The sequence below is a fragment of the Amphiprion ocellaris genome, chromosome 1 (assembly GCF_022539595.1).
Source record: "Amphiprion ocellaris isolate individual 3 ecotype Okinawa chromosome 1, ASM2253959v1, whole genome shotgun sequence".
NCBI lineage: Eukaryota > Metazoa > Chordata > Actinopteri > Pomacentridae > Amphiprion > Amphiprion ocellaris.
Genome location: NC_072766.1, coordinates 32,503,566 through 32,521,143, shown reverse-complemented (window position 1 = coordinate 32,521,143; position 17,578 = coordinate 32,503,566). Strand labels below are relative to the sequence as shown.

The 17,578-nt window shown below is 40.0% G+C and overlaps 1 protein-coding gene across 1 annotated transcript in view; it reads left to right on the top strand.

Annotated features, from left to right (window-relative positions):
* Positions 1–17,578, top strand: part of adamts17 (ADAM metallopeptidase with thrombospondin type 1 motif, 17) — an 85,554-nt gene that overhangs the window by 36,219 nt on the left and 31,757 nt on the right. The window contains exons 9-13 of the mRNA XM_035956709.2: positions 9,888–10,028; positions 13,095–13,245; positions 16,579–16,680; positions 16,984–17,129; positions 17,359–17,528. Of these exons, the coding sequence (XP_035812602.2) occupies positions 9,888–10,028; positions 13,095–13,245; positions 16,579–16,680; positions 16,984–17,129; positions 17,359–17,528 (710 nt within the window). The remainder of the gene's footprint in view (positions 1–9,887; positions 10,029–13,094; positions 13,246–16,578; positions 16,681–16,983; positions 17,130–17,358; positions 17,529–17,578) is intronic.

Below are 17,578 nucleotides of genomic sequence, written 5' to 3'. Positions count from 1 at the left end.
GATCCTAACCCAGTGAAGGCTGTCAGTGCAGGCTGAAAAGAAATACAATGACATCTTCTTCTAAAGAGTTTTCAGTTGCTTACCTGTTGTCTCACACAGTGCAGCAGTGTTGATATCTTGCCATTTCTGGGTGAGTGGGAACATGTCAAGGTTGGCAGTTTCCAAATGTCGTTGCTAAAGGTACAGCTTTGAACAGAATCCATTTATTTTATCTGAACTTGTGAGCTTTTTTTCATTTTGACCTTGTAAGCCACGTACGCCAGCCTTGCACATCACTCGTCACTTGTAAGCAGCTTTGAAAATAAAATTCCTCCCCTGTTGTTTTCCCTAGCAATTGCTTTCAAAATAGGAAGTTCTCTCTGATAATATCTCGATCCACAAAATGCACATTGGTCAAAAGTTGGGAACGTCCACATATCTGTAGACTCATCAAGTTACAATGCAAATTTCCCACTGATGCGTATGTTTCCAAATCAGCTCTTTTGATGTCTACAAACATGTCATCAGTACATCTGGCAGTTGTGTTTCTTGAGAGAGGGACTTTAGCTATATCTTTAGTTGTGTTGTGGCCAAGCATCTTGTTTACGATGGCTTTGCAGGCAGGTAGTATTCATGTCTCTGCCACAATGTGTGACTTATTTGATATGGCTTTGAGGAGTTTGGCTACTTGGTAGCTAGCTTTGAGAGCTCTCTCACTCATCTTTGTGTTTTTTTCATTAAAGTTGCTTGTTTTTCAGTGTGGCGAACAAAATAGTCTGTACTTGATGATGATCTCTCTAACTAACTCCCGTCAGTACTCTCGCTGCTGTTTTGGATCAGCTGTTTTTCAGAGAGCTATTTGGACATCCATCCAATACTAAGGAATTGCAATTGTCAAGCCTGGAAGTAACAAATGCATGGACTAGTTTTTCTGCTTCACTCTGAGACAGGATGTTCCTGATTTTTGCAATGTATCTCAGGTGAAAGAAGTCCTACACACTTGTTTTATGTGCGAGTTAAAATAACTCTGAGGTTCCTCACTGTTGTACTGAATTTATTGAATTTCAGTGGTTGGGAGACAGACAGTCTCAATGGAGTCAACTGAGTTACTGGAAGGTGACAACTGTAAGGAGACTGCAGAGAGATGTGTAAGACTACAAGTCTACATCCTGGTCTTAACTCTGGGTCATCATGCTTTAGGAGTTCTAATAAAATCAGCCATATTTCTAGAGATGAGAGCTGCACCAGCCAAAGTGAGATGGATCCCGTCTCTTTATTAGACCAGGTTATCCCCAGAAAGAGCTCCAATTGTCTATAAAGCCCACGTTGTTTGCCGGGCACCACCTTGACAGCCAGCGGTGAAACGACAGCATGAGGCTAAACATATCGTCGCTGGTCAGATCAGGCAGGGGTCCAGAGAAAACTATGGAGTCCAACATGGTCTTGGCAAAGTTACACACCAATGCTACACTAACTTTGGTGACCTCCGATTGGCGTAACCAGATATCATTACTGCCAATGTGAATAATAATCTTACTATATTTACGATTATCCTTAGCCAGCAGTTTCAATTTTGATTCTGTCGCCCACTCTGGCCCCACCAAAAATCAATCATACATTTGGTTCTTTTATAATTTACTTTTGGTCTTCTGGGGGGAAAAACAAAAAGGAAAATCTGCATGATCAAAAATATCCATACAGCAACTTAAGTTATCAGTTCTGATGATGTAGAAAGTTAATCTGATTTTCTTTGTGGCATGGCCTATTGATTTGTCATGAGTCATTATGAATGACTACAGCTGTTGATTTCTCTGAGCTAGTTTGATACACTCACCAGACTTAGCCAGAAACACTACAGTGGGAAAGTCCGAGCAGCTCAGCACAGATCTAAAGAAGCAAATCATTGACTTGAAAAGTCAGGAAAGTCACTTGGAGATATTTCACAGCAGCTAGAGATGCCATGTCAGGCTAAAATCAAAGTTTTAGACTGGCCTCCCCAAAGTCTAAACTCAAACCCCATCAGGAACCCATGGACTGTGCTGAAGAGAAAAAGTCTGTGTCAGAAAGCCAACATATTTAGTTAAACTACACCAAATAGGTCAAGAGGAGCAGTCAAAGATACCACCAGAAGCTTGGGGATGGCTATCAAAAGCGCCTAACTGAGATGATGAGATGAAGAAACATTTAATAAAACATTAATATTGTTGTATGTATATTTTTGACCGAGTTTTTCATATTTTCAGATGACCCATAATAGATCTATTGAAGCACTAAAATGCAAAATTGTTGTTTATTTGTTACAATGGCACATGCTTCAGTGACTTCGTCATGAAAAATTAAGGAATCACTGGAAACTCAAGACTGCCACGATATAGATGGTCTTTGCAATTGTAGATAAACTTGTGGTCACAATTGTATAAACATGTTAAGTGGGTATGTTTGTCATGATCATGACCTCAGCGTGTTAGCACATGCTAACATTGACAATAAAGAACCATAGCCAAGGATAATGGGGATGTCATTAGTTTTGCAAGTATTAGTCATGAACCAAAGTGATTACTTTGGCTAATATAGATGTTTGTACCAGATTTCATGACAATTCACCAAAAATGTGTTGTGATATTTCAATTAAAGTAGAGAATCAGATGGCAAGATGACCCATTTCTTTAATTCTTTTGTAAAGAAATTTAAAGTGTTTTGCATTTAAAAAAAAAAAAAAAAGTTTTATATCCACCATATTGGAAGCCACAGCAGCAGTAATCTGGGAGATGCTTGGGTGTGGGATCCAAAAATAGACCCACAGCTCTGACTGCTAAGCTGAAAAAGTACACGAGAGGCTAAGGTCAAGACAATAAATGGCATGTTTTGTTTTTTTTAAAGATCCATCAAGAGTGTACTTCCAGCTGCAAGGTGACAAGGGCAGACATACTGGAAGGACATCTGGGAGAAAGGGGCATTACACAATACCAATGCCAAGTGGCTGGTTACCTATGAGCAGGGCACAGCAACCACCCAGAACAAGGACTAGTCAACATCACCAAGCCAGACATCTAAAAACAACAGCTCCAGGCCCTGACATGACCTACTCCTACTGGCCAAAGAAGCTAGCAGCTTCATGATCCCCTGGCAGTACAAATAAGTGAGCTGCCAGCAGCCAGCACTCACCCAGACCAACTAACACATCGCAGGTCAATCGGGATCATGAACGATTCCTTACCTTTGAGCCACCCGCCAATAAGACAAGACAGGTCTACTCAAGCATTGCCTGGATTGACTACAAGAAAGCCTATGAGTCAGTGGCCTGCACATGGATACTGGAGTGTCTAGTTCTATACAACACTAACAAGACATTGATACCACTAATCCGGAACTCAATGCAGCTGTGGAAAACGACACTGGAAGTGAATTTTCAGGCCACCACACATGGCGCCATCAAGTGCGGCATACACCAAGGTGATGCACTGTCCCCACTGCTGTTCTGCATAGGCCTAAATCCCCTCGGTTAGATCATCATGCCTCTGACAGCAGAAGACAGAGGGTGATGAGGAGAAAGAAGAGGCAATGTGAAAAACCAAACTGCCCCCTCCAAGGTATGCACTATTGACATATAGAATAGGTAGTTGACATCAAGAAATCCTACAAGTGGCTAGAAAAGGCCGGCATAATGGTCAGCACGGAGGCTCTGATCATGACACCACAAGAACAGGCCCAGAGTACCAGATCCAAAGAGGCAGGTGTCTACTACTGCAGGCAGAACCCTAGGTGCATGCTGTGCAAGGAGGCACCTGAGGCAGTCCAGCACATGGTTGCCGGATGCAGGATACAAGTTGCAACCTGGGACAGCGTATGCTGAAGGCACAACCAAGTGGCTGGGATAGTGTACAGGAACATCTGTGCCAAATATGGATAAGAAGACACTAGGTTCTGGGACTCACCACCAAAAATGGTGGCGAATAGCAGAGCTAAGATCCTGTAGGCCTTCAGGTTCCAGACTGATAAGCAGCTGCTGACTAACCAATATTGACATAGAAGTTGCAAGTGTGGTTGATGTGGCAATCCTGGTGACGGTAACAATAGGAGGACAAAGCAAGAAAAGACTGACAAGTACCAGGGACTGAAAGAACAACTGGAACAGGTGTGCAAGGTGAAGGCCAAGGTGGTCCCAGTGTTAATAGGACTGTTTTGGGGAATGACCCCTAAACTGGGAGAATTGCTCCAGCAGTTTCCAGGTACAGCATCTGAAGTTTCTGTCCAGAAGAGTGCAGTCCTTGGAACAGCTAAGGTGCTGCGTAGAACCCTCAAACTCCCAGGCCTCTGGTAGTGACCTGAGCTTTAGGAAGACATACACCACCCCAACTAAGTGGAAGGGCGAAAAGTTTATATAAACGAGTATGTACCCTCCAAAAGTATTCAAACAATGTGGCCAATTACTTTATTTTTCCTGTAGACTGAAAACATTTGGGTTTGACATCAAACGATAAATATGAGACAAGAGATCAACATTTCAGCTTTTATTTCCAGGTATTTACATCTGGATATGATACACAACTTAGAAGATAGCATTATTTGTAACAGAACACCATATTTTTAAGTGAGCAAAAGTATTGGAACAGATAGACTTAAAATATATTAAAGTGAACATAAGACTTAATATTTAGTTGCAAATCCTTTTCTTGCAATAACTGCATCAAGCATGTAACTCACTGACATCACCAAACTTCTGCATTCTGCTTTTGTGATGCTTTTCCAGGCTTTCTCTACAGCCTCTTTCAGTTGTTTGTTTTGGAGGGTACTCCCTTAAGTCTCCTCTTTAGCAGGTCAAATGCAGCTCTCTAGGGTTGAAGTCTGGAGACTGACTTGGCCAGTCTAAAACCTTCCACTTCTTGCCCCAGATGAACTCCTTTGTTGTTTGGGTCATTATGTTGCTGCATGATGAAGGATCACCCCATCAGTTTGGTTGTATCTTTCTTTAAACTGGCAGACAGAATGTTTCTGTAGACTTCTGAGTTCAGTTTGCCGCTACCATCATGTATTATATCATCAATAAAGATGAATAAGCCCATCCCAGACGAAGCCATGCAAGCACAAGCCATGACATTAACTCCACTGTGTTTCACAGGTGAGCTTGTATGTTCGGGATCATGAGCAGATCCCTTCTTTCTTCAAACTTTAGCTTTTCCATCCCTTTGGTAAAGACTGATCTTTGTCTCATCAATCCATTAGGGCTGGACCCGAATATCCTCATATTTGGTCGTTGTGGTGGTATCTGAATATTAATTTTCAGGTCCGAATACTCGGATCTGCCCCGCTGCCTTCCACACTGTAACACGCAGACCTCTCAGCCTTGACGCCACACTTCACTTCGCCGAAGACGACCCCCCAGCTCTGGCCAACTATTTGAATATTCTTCATTAATTGGGCCCGGATATCCGGAGCCCAGAAATTGCTGTTCAGACCAGCCCTACAGTCCATAAAACTTTGTCCCAGAATTTGTGAGGCTCATCACTGTACTTTTTGGCAAATTCCAGCCTGGCCCTTCCAATTCTTCTTGTTGTTGTGTGGTTTGCATCATCTGGTGTAGCCTCTGTACTTTTGTTCATGAAATCTTCTGCGAATAGCAGATTGTGATACCTTTACTCCTGCCCTCTGGAGGTTGTTGCTAATGTCACTAACAGTTTTTCTTAGATCTTTCTGTACAGCTCTCACAACGTTTCTGTCGTCAACTGCTGCTGTTTTTCTTGGTCTACCCGTTCTGTTACGTAGTACCCCAGTGGTTTCTTTCTTCTTCAGGACATTCCAACTGGTTGTACTGGCTATAGCCAATGTTTGTGTAATGGCTCTCATTGTTTTTCCATCTTCTCTCAGCTTCACAATTGCTTGTTTTTCACCCATAGACAGCTCTCTGGTTTTCATGTTGGTTACACCTCTAACTATGGATACAGTCTGCACAGGCAAAACCCAAATCTGAAACTGAACGTCGAGATTGAGCGCTGTTTATTGTTTGAATAATCAATGTAATAGGACACACCAGGGCAACAAAACACACCCATCAGACACATGTTCCATTACTTTTGCTCACATAAAAAATGGGTGGGTTCAAACAAAAGGTGCTATCTTCTAAGTTGTATATCAGATCCAGATGTAAATACCTGGAAATAAAAGCTGAAATGTTTGTCTCTTGTCTCATATTCAGCGTCTACAGCAGAAATAAAGTAATTGACCTCACTGTTCCAGTACTTTTGGAGGGGAGTGTAAGCTACTGCATCCCAACAAATAAGAATAGTGTGACAAAGTTTATCATTTTCCATCAAGTTTTTAAGAAAGCAAAAATTCATTATTTTCTTGACTTATCACAGGTAAAGTAAAACGTTTCAAGAACATTTCTATTTTAATTTAGCTAATTATGGCCTCTAGCTAAAAAAAAATCTCAAAATATTAAATTATTGCATTTCAAGCTTGCGTAAATTACTATTCAAACTGCATAAATACTGTGTGTCTCTCAGCCTAGCTCAGTACATGCAACCACACTCACTGGGAAGACTGTTGACTTGAAAGTTATCCAGAAGTTGATTATCTACTCCCTCCACAGGGACAGGCCACAGAAGGTAATTGATGAAAAGGAATGTTGGCAAGGTGCTGTAACAAAGCATAATAATGGAAAGTTGACTGGAAGGCAAAAATGTTTTAGCAAAGGGGCACAAGCAACAGGGATGACTGCAACCTTGAGATGATGGTGAAGAAAAGCCGTGGTGTGAGCTGAGACTGGTGTCAGAGCATCAAGAGCCATCAAACACATACATCTTGAGGAAAGAGGCTAAAACACATTCCTAATATTAAGACATTTCTGAACCAGAGACATCAGATGCATCTTACTTGGGCTGAGGAGAAAATGAACTGGACTGTAGCTCAGTAGACCAAAGTCCTCTTTTCAGATAAAAGTAATGGTTGCATTTCATTTGGAAATGGAAGCCCTGAGTATTATACGTCCAGGTTGCACATGGACTTTGCATGTCAGAAGTGTTTGAAAAGTAGAACGGGATGAAAAAGAGGTGACTTGTATCAGAAGATAGTTACTGTGTTGTTGCTATGCAATTCTTTTTACTTTCTTATATAACAGGGAAAATCCTCACGTGGATGTCAGTGAGTGTTCGAGAATTTTGATCTCCTCAGTTGTTTTCTTTGCTTCATGCAGGCCAATAATTTGACCCTCCTGAGACCAATTACCACCCTTTCCAGGACCAGAGATTATGTCTTCCGACATGGTTGTTTAAGAAGTTAGAAGCTACTCACTACATCAGCTAGGATTAAATAAGTTGTTGCCTGCTGAAATATACTCATCATTGCAGTAATTATCCAATGGAAGGCTCTTACCTATTTGCTCAGTTCAATCCAGGTGGCAACTTTTTTTTGGCCAGGCAGTGTATCTTGTTGTGTAGTTGGACTATAATTCATTTGAACCAAAACAAAGAGGATAAATGTGAAAGCGTCCTATTGCCATTTTCATAACTTTTTATTTGGTTTGCACCAAAGCAAAAAAAAAAAAAAAAAATGTTTTGTCTTTTTGTTCTGGTCAAGATTGTTTGCATAGATTTTGCAAAACAACCAAAGGTGTACATGAAGTCATATGGCTTGAGAAGTTACTCAGTCATTGAATAGTTTGGATGAATATTTGATATGAAGATCGCTGTACCCAATGCAGTCGTCACCAAATGGTTTTGCAGAAAAAAAGTCAGTGACTAAAACAAAACCAAACTGATTTTATTTGTGTTTTTGAACAATTATTAGTATGGTAGTGACTATTGGCAGGGAAACACAGGTGGATTTCTCTGTGGTTACATTTCTAGCTGTATTTGCTGACGTTCAATCTTTCATACAGACTTGACACTCAATTGTGAATGCATTGTGCATTATACACTATTTTTATAATATATGTGGTATGCTGCCATAAATGACATCTGAGTGCACAGTTGATATATATAGTTGTACAGTTCTCAAACAGTTCTATTTCTTCTGGTTAGACGGCAGTGCACTATCTTCTACAGTGAAAATATGAATCTTAAAATGTCATCACAGTATATATTGCTAACATTTCAGCAAGGGAAAAGTCTGCACTTTATTAGTTTCTGAGTCTGTGCCTGTAGTTCAGACTAGTTTGTTATTTTTAATTTGCAAATGTGGGTCATGTCTTTGGGTGGAAGCTCACACATAGTAACTGTGCCCATGTAAGTCCTCCCTGGTTTAGCACATACGCTTCTCTCTGAGGCTCTCTATTTGTGTCTCTTTCACAGACATGAATTGGTCATGCTCAGATGAACTGTGAGTAAGAGTTCCTTCGTGTCGGAGCTTCTCTCAGGCTCTGATTCTTCTCCAACAATATGTCGCAGGTGTGTTCCTGTACGATATGCTGGTGGTTGAAGAGGATTCACTGCACTAAACTGGTTTTTCATTGTGTTCTGTGTGTTCTGTAGCTCTGTGCTTATACTTTGTTTTACTTGTTTTGTCACAATTCCTAAATGAAGATTGATATTAAAATACTATTTACAATGCTCTTATACTTTTCACTCTCCTGACTCTCTCTGTACATTACACTACATGTCGCTTTCACACTGTGTTCAAGTGTACAGTTATGCCCATTATGCAAAAACATTGCTTATGAATAGAGATTACGTACTCAAATTACTCCATTTGACTGCTATTTTTATAATTTCAGAAAGACAATATAGATTTGTCACATTTATTAAACCTTGTAACCCATTATGTTAGAATCTGGCATTTCAGATAAGGTGGCACAAATTACAAGCTCCGTAGGGAATGCCAGGCAGAATCTGTCTTATTTGTATCTCTAACATCTTAGGTATGGTCTTCTCTTTGCAATTCAAATATGTGGTGTCATCACACCAAAATATAAAAAACTTTCTAAGGCCCCCAGGAAATTGTGTAGAATTTTTAAAAACCTTCAAAATTTTTGAAATGAATAATTCCACTGTGGCAAATATCATCTACGACTGGTGTAGATTTCAGCCCACCTGTGAGAAATGACGCAAAATGAATAGTTTTCTCTCCCCAGAAAGTTTTGCCATCGTTAACATTTTGAGTCACTCTTGACTTGGCAGATTTACATCCTTTGTTGTGTAAACCGGCAGCTCCACCACCATGACTGCTGTTGCTCTTGGTGACCTGATTTCACAACAGTTCACACCTAGAGGCAAGTGAGTCCTGGCTGTTAATGGGCCATTAGCCATGTGACCTGGAGTGACTATAAATTCTGGAACTCCCCATTAGTTGGTTAGAACTGAAGAAGCCACTTGGATGAGAGGTGAAATGTCTTCAAGAACTTACAAGAGAAATCCAGTTTATTTCTACTGAAGCTCCTACAAATAGCTTTCTTGTTTGTCCAGCGAGTGTGTACATTTGAAAAGCTTTGGATTTTAGGTCTGCATACTACATCACATATTTAATATATATAAGGCAAAGTAAGTAAAAAAAAATATGTCAATACACCGTATCAATGTCTCTACATACAAGCAGATGAGATATTGAGGCTGCCAAGGCAGAGAAACTATGCAGAAGAAACTGATACCACAAGACAGAAGTAGGACTGATGAAAAAGTGAGCAAAAACCTGCATCAGTCAAAATATGCATGTTGTATTTGGATCTGACCATCAGTTTAGCCCTATGACTATGGAGAGGACTTCATTTTAGCCCGAAAGGGTAATGATGAGACTGGGAACAGAGCACTTTATGCACCTCGTAACATGCTGATAATATCACTCACTGAAAAAATGCTTCCGAATGTGTCTAATCTACAAAGCATGAGGACTGTGAAGATGGGTGGTGAAGTCCCTTTTTTGTCTCAACTACTACTATTCTTTGACACAATGTCTATGTATCCATGTCTTGTCCTCAGCATGGGAATGAGCCATGATGATGACCATACCACCTGCACTGGCCACTCCCATATTATGTCTGGTGAATGGGTGAAAGGAAGAAACCCCAGCGACCTGTCCTGGTCCTCCTGCAGTCGCGATGACCTGGAAAACTTCCTCAGGTAAGAAGCTGTCGGGTATAAATGAAGTTGAAATGAAGTCTTTGCACTTTTAAACTTTATTTTTTTTAAGCCACTTTATACTACATTGTCTTACAGTGTGTCAATACTATACTATTTCATCCTCATCTCTCACCCCTGTATATATTGTAAATATTATTACTACTGTTCTATTATTATTTCATTCATATCACTACGTCTATTGCTACATAAGCTGCTGTAATAATGTAAATGTCCCCTGGCGTGGGGAGAAATAAAGGACTTATCTTATCTTGATCTCGAAGACGTTTATGAACCTCTTACTATGGTACTATACTGTAGGTTTTTGTTTTTTTTATTTATTAATAAACTCTGTTGTAGGCAGTGATATGTGGAAATGCAATCAAAATTGTGTATGTCAAGTTTTACAAATTTGTTCTGAGATTAATAATTTGTTTCTAGGTGTGTTCCTAATTAATGTCACCCTGGCAGTTCCAGAGAAGGGCACTATTTGGACAAGGTTGCCAAGCTGAACACATTCATTCAAAAGGCTGCACTGCTATGTCTAACATGATAAGATTAAAGTTAAAATGTCAACTTTTTTAAAAAGTTTTTTAACCTTTCTCTGGCACAATAAGAATATTAAATAGACTAATTTCCAGTTCATATTAAGTGTCTTTTATCCAGATAGGTAGTTTATTTTGACCTTTCATTATTAGCGTAGCGGATGCAGTAAATAAAAATTACGTTATGAAATAAATAATCATATGAATATAGTGTGTAAAATATGTCATAGAACCAGCAGTTTTGAAATAATTGAGGAAATTATTGAAATTGGGCTTATTATTTTGAAATGTTTTTCATGATTTATTGTCACAGTACAACATTTTATATCTGAATGCAATTTTAATTTCATTATAGACATGTCCTTTATTTGACTATGGCATGTCTGCCTTATTTTATTTCAGGTCATGTTTAATGACAGTGGTGTTGTATAATATTCTAACATAAGCTAAATTATCACCACGACAACATCAATAAAAACTGAAAATGTGCTATGTTAAGTAGCGGATTCATCATTGAAAACGCATGCTTTGTTACTATGACAGTAACAAAGCATGCGACATAGAGCCCACATGTGCCCGCTGCCGGCAGCTTCTTCTCATTGGCTCATGGGCTACAACAGCAGAAAACCACATCGGGTGCCACTCCTGTCAGCTAAGAACAGGAAACTGAGGCTACAGTTCACACAGACTCACCAAAATTGGACAAGAGCGGAGAAATGTCGCCTGGTTGGATGAGTCTCAATTTCAGCTGCGACATTCAGATGCTATGGTCAGAATTTGGCGTGAACAACATGACAGCATGAATCCATCCTGCCTTGTATCAACGGTTCAGGCTGGTGATGGTGGTGTAATGGTGTGGGAGATATTTTTTGGCACACTTTGACCCCCTTACTACCAACTGAGCATGGTTTAAATGCCACAACCTACCTGCCTGAGTATTGTTGCAAACCATGCCCATCCCTTTATGACCACAGTGTACCCATCTTCTGATGACTACTTCCAGCAGGATAATGCACCATGTCACAAAGCTGAAATCATCTCAAACTGGTTTCTTGAACATGACAATGAGTTCACTGTACTCCAATGGCCTCCACAGTCACTAGCTCTCAACCCATTAGAGCACCTTGGGGATGTGGTCATATGGGAGATTGGCATCATGAATGTGCAGCCGACAAATCTGCAACAACTGCGTGATGCCATCATGTCAATATGGACAACAAACTCTGAGGAATGTTTCCAACACATTGCTGAAGGTATGCCACAAAGAATTAAGGCAGTTCTGAAGGCAAAAGACATGGCTACACATGAAATGGGCAACAGTCACAATGCAGAAAGCAAAAGATCGGATTAGATGGAGAGAAATGGTCGCCTACGCTGAATGGAATGGCACTTGATTGATTGAAGGCAAAAGGGGGTACAACCTTTTACTACCAAGGTGTACCTAATAAAGTGGCCAGTGAGTGTATATCTGGCAGTATTGGGTTTTCAATGACTCCTAGAACTTAATTTTCTGTGATGGAATCACAAAAAAAGTTCCAAAGAAGTAAATAATTGACTTAAACATCTCAGTAAAGTCACTTGGTGTCATTTCAAAGCAGTTACAGATCCTAAAATAATAATCCTGTGCAAAGAATAGTTTGCAGGTATAAAATTCATGGTACAGTTGTGTCACTGCTACAGTCACGAAGAAAACACAAACTGTCACCTGCTGCTCAGAGCCAATTGGTCAGGATGGTCAAGAGTCAATTAAGAATCACCAAAAAGCAGGTCTGAAATGAATTAGAAGCTGCTGGAACACTGCTGTCATAGTCCATAGTCAAGTGTGTTTTACATCATCATGAGCTGAGAGACTGCCATGAAAGAAGGAAACCTGTGCTCAAGAAGCTGCCCCTTCAGGCTCAATTGAAGTTTGCTGCTGATCACATGGACAAAGAAAAGACCTTCTGGAGGAAAGTTCTGTGGTCAGATGAAACAGAAATTGAGATATTTGGCCACAATAACCGTAAATATGTTTTGAGCGAATGTACGGATCCAAACATCATCTGTACAAACAATTGTTGGAAAGTATGAAGTCCATGGTACAGTTGTGTCACTGTCACAGTCATGAAGAAAAACACAAACTATTACCTGCTGCTGAGAGAGAGTTGGTCAGGATGGTGAAGAGCCTACCAAGGTCTATGATTGGTAAAACAAAAATTGACACACTATTTTTGCATGCTGCTTCTTGGTTGGCGTGGACGTGGTCTCCTACTCATTCAGTGGTCCCACATGTGTTTCATATTGCCTCTCTGATTGGGTATCATCCAAAGAGGCTTTACCTCAATTCATACTGTATGTTATTTGGTGTTTTGATGTTACTTTCAATGTTCAGTCAATGTTCTGCTCATGTCCTGCTGTAAATGTCAAGTTTTTTTTTTCTTTTCAGATTTGATTCAGATTTAACAATTCAAAGGCATTTCATGGTAAGGACACACTGTAAATCCTCTTCTCTCTCTCGCTCTCTCTTTTTTTTTGTTTCAAACAGATCCAAAGCTTGTGCCTGCCTACTGCAAACAGACCCCAGAAGCCGTTACCAGGTCAGGCTGCCTCCCAAACTGCCAGGCATGCACTACAGTGTAGATGAACAGTGCCAGATCCTTTTTGGGGCCAACGCTACATTCTGCAATGACATGGAGGTACAACACAATCCTTTGTTCCAGCATTAAAATTATGTATATTATACAGCTTTCATAACATTATTTTTTATTATTATTATTATTATTATTATTATTATTTATTTTTTTTTTTTATTATAGACACAGAAAAAAAAGTTTTAATACATTTACATTTTGAAAGAGAAATAATCTTTCCAGAAAACTAATATTTGATCAGAGTTGGACTGTAATGTATTTTGTCTTGAATAGTATCAAAACAGACAGATTAAAGAAACTACATTGAAAACACATGGCGCAAATCACATCCTAAATACAAGACTTCTTTGTCTGCCTTTATTATTTTACATATTTGATTCTCTTGGTCATGAATACCTTTAATTGGCTACCTCAGTGAAAAGACCTTCACTGGGTTGGTTGAATCAATCTAAGCCCCCTTGTTTGTTACCTATTTATGGAAGCAGGGATGTGTAGCAACACTGGATCCAGATTTGTTTTCAGTGCGCATTCAACGGACAGTTAACCGACCGTGAGGAGATGTTCACTGAATATGACGAAGAGTGTATTATAATCACTGAGTCTACCTTTAATGCATTGTCCTTTGCACTTATATGAGCAATATTGACACACCAATTCCACAGATAATCCTTTTGACAAGATATAGAACATACTAAGTGTCTCTTATACCTATTTACTAGTTGAAAATTGTGATTGTATGTATACACTATATAGTCAAAGACTAAAGGTTCAAAGTGATGTGTTCATCTTTACATTTTGTGCCTTTGTTAATGTTTAGTTGTAAAAGAAATTCCTGAGATTCCTGCAGTAGAACCTTTGTAGTTACAACCTTAAATAAGTAAGTTGCTGCTGTATGTGTCCACCTGGTATTCACAAAATGCATACCTTCAGCAAAGAAACCGAACATCCTGAGTTCCAAGCCTGTCATTGGATTGGGAAACTTACAAGTAATATTTAGACTTAAAAGAAAGTTTCTGACCGTTGTGGTTGCCACCTGACAGGGCCATACATATAGTTTGGTGCCTTGGGGTGTGATTCATTCAAACCCTGCCATGGATTCTCAAATACAGTGCTTATAAAATGTATACAATTAAATTAAATTTTATCTATAGTGCCAATTCCAATTGAAATTTTCTCAAGACGCTTTACAGAACCCATATGCCTGAGCCCCCAGAGCAAGCCCTAAGACAACAGTGGCAAGAAAAAACTCCCTTTTAACAATAAGAAACCTTGAGCAGAACCCGGGTCATATGGGGGGGCTCATCTGCCGCTGGCTGGCTGGGTTGAGTGGGAAAGAAGAGGAGGTGAGGGAGTGGGAGGGAGAGGGACGGGAGAAGAGTGGGGTGGGGGACAAGGAAACATATAACACACATTGGGGTACATGCATGATAAGAGTAACATAGATGATACATGCAAAGTCCAAGGGAACATTGAAACTGATTCATAAGTTTACTGTTATGGCGTAAGGCTCTGGCATTTAATATACTAATAATGTAGCTGGTAGTAAGATGCAAACAGTGTGTAGATGAGCATATCAAGTATAGTATTCATCTCCTGTTTACGTTTTCCCCTTTTATTGTTTTTCGACGTTTCATCATGGTCATTGTTATTTGGGTTTTTTGACAAGAATTAACAAAAAAGACTGTTTTCAGGTCGTAGTGAGACTGATTTCTATAAAGCAATGTCAGGTGACTAAAAATACACTGCCTGGCCAAAAAAGAAGTAGCCACCTGGAGACTTTGCGCAGCGGTCCGACTCTCCCATCATCAATATAAGATCTTGGTGAAAAATTAACACATCTCTGGACAGAAATAAATGCTGTGACTTTGCAGAAGCTTATCGAAATGATGCCACAGCGAATGAGTGCCATACTCAAAGCTAAAGGCAGTCCAACAAAATATTAGAGTGTGCGACTTTTTTTTGGCCGGGCAGTGTATAGCATGTAAAAAAAACAAGTGTCCCCCTTCAGCCCACTATTTAGTAGATGCACCCTTGGTTTCAATTACAGCTTTGAGCCTGTGTGCATAGATGTCAATCAGCCTTGCACATCTGGACACTGCAGTGTTACAGCATGCTTATTTGCATACCTGCTCAAGCTCTGTCAGCTTGCACCTGGGTTCATGAGTAAAAAGTAAACAATTCTCAATTGAACTGAGATGTGGGCTCTGACTCAGCCACTCTAGAACACTCATCTTGTTGTCCTTTAACCATTTCTGTGTAGCTTTGACTGCCTTAGTTCATTGTCTTTCTGGGAAACTAGTCTTCTTCCAAGTCACAGTTCTCTTGGAGACTGCATACTTCAGATTTAATAAGACTTTTTTTTGGTAACAGTTGCTCACCATCCTCTGCCATACTCCAGTAAAGCTTGGGCAGTCTCTCCCTTCTCAGCCACTGAAGCTTGTAACTTCTTCAGAGAACTCAGGTTTCTAAGTGACAGCCCTCACTATTTTCTTTCTTGATTTATACTTTTTCAGTCCCATTTCCATGGAGTCGTCTGGAGCATTTTGTCTTCATAGTGTAGTTAATGCCAGGAGTAGTGTTTCACCAATATCTGGGCCTTCCATATGCACATGTCTTTTGACTACAATCACTTTGGAAACTTTCGCTGCACTCAAATTATCTCCATTTCACTAACTGAGTGACTTCTAGCATCAGTTGGCTGCAGCTGTGTTGAATTCGGTGAGTCACTTTAAAGTGAGTATTGTGAAATCATTTATTTTCCAATTTGTATCTTTCGTTAAATATTATTACTTTGTAAAAATCTGTTTTCACTTAGAAATTAAAGAGTCTGTTTTTTACATTCTGCAAAAAGCCCATGATTCAATGTTGAAAAGCAATAAAAAGGGAAAACTTGTAAGAGTGTGAACACTTTATTATCGGCACTGTAGCATCAAAAGTTTTTTGTTTTGTTTCATTGAGGTTGTTTTCTTTTAACTGCAGAGGAAGCTTATATTTACAACAGGCTTGCAGCAGAAGCAGGTCTTTATTATAAGTAAATTGTATCATATTATCATTGTGCTGGGTGCACAGATGTATCACTTTAAGTAGCTCAGACAGTTTAAACCTTAATTTTCCTTGTGGGCCTTTAGTAAAAAACATCATGAAGTAGTTTTGAGGTCAATTTACTGATTAAAAAGATAACAAGAAAGAAACAAAATGGAATTCATTTCTAAATAACTTTTTTGCTTGAAAGTAAAAGTGAGAGCAGCAGAGTGCAAGACACTGTTGTTGTACTGTAGAATTTGATGACAAATAAATCTAATGCTCAATTTACCATGTTAATACCGGTGTTTGTGTGAGAATTTATGGCATCTTCTCTGTGTCTGTGGCATGTATCAGCACCTTATGTGTGCTGGCCTGTGGTGTTTAGTAGAGGGAGATGTATCCTGCAAGACAAAACTGGATCCTCCCCTGGATGGAACAGAGTGTGGAGCAGACAAGGTAGGACTGTCTCACTCACACAGTGTGTGACATTAACAAATGCATGGTTTCAACCTCTCTCATTCACGTGCTTTTAATAATAGATGTCTGTTGACATATATATGATGTGTGAAGAACCTAAGAACTAAAGACTATGAGACTTTTTCAAAAAAGCTTTTTGGATAAGAGGTGAAATGTTTTCACGACCAAAAACAGAAGTGCAAAAGGTTTGTCTTTTACTAGAGCTCTTAGGAGAATCCGACAGTCGACACTGATAGATGAGTGTGAAATGAATTTCAAACTATGTGTGTGCGTGTGTGTCAGTGGTGCAGGGCAGGTGAGTGCGTCAATAAGACTCCCATCCCTCAGCACGTGGATGGAGACTGGAGTCCATGGAGCCACTGGAGCATGTGCAGCAGGACCTGCGGAACCGGAGTCCAGTTCAGACAGAGGAAATGCGACAACCCTCCGTATGTCATTTGTGTCTGTTTGTGTCTGTTCACATTTACCAGCAGGGGACCACCAAGCTAACAGCTAAATTGATGTTCATGTTGCTGGTCCCCTCTTGGCAATTAACCTTAAAGTTATATTGCAACAAAGATGGGAAAATAGAATGTGTGTGTGTGTGTGTGTGTGTGTGTGTGTGTGTGTGTGTGTGTGTGTGTGTGTGTGTGTGTATTTCTATGTCTTTGTGGACAGGCCTGGTCCAGGTGGTCGACACTGCCCAAAGGCCAGTGTGGAACACAAGGCATGTGAAGGTCCTCCATGCCCCAAGGGGGTGACCGGCTTCAGGGATCTGCAATGTCTGTCCTACGACCGGCACACTAGCAAGAAGAAGGGCAGCATGCTGACTGCTATTATTAATGATGGTGAGACATCAACACATTCTGACCTGCTGCAGAAATGTCCTCCTAATTAT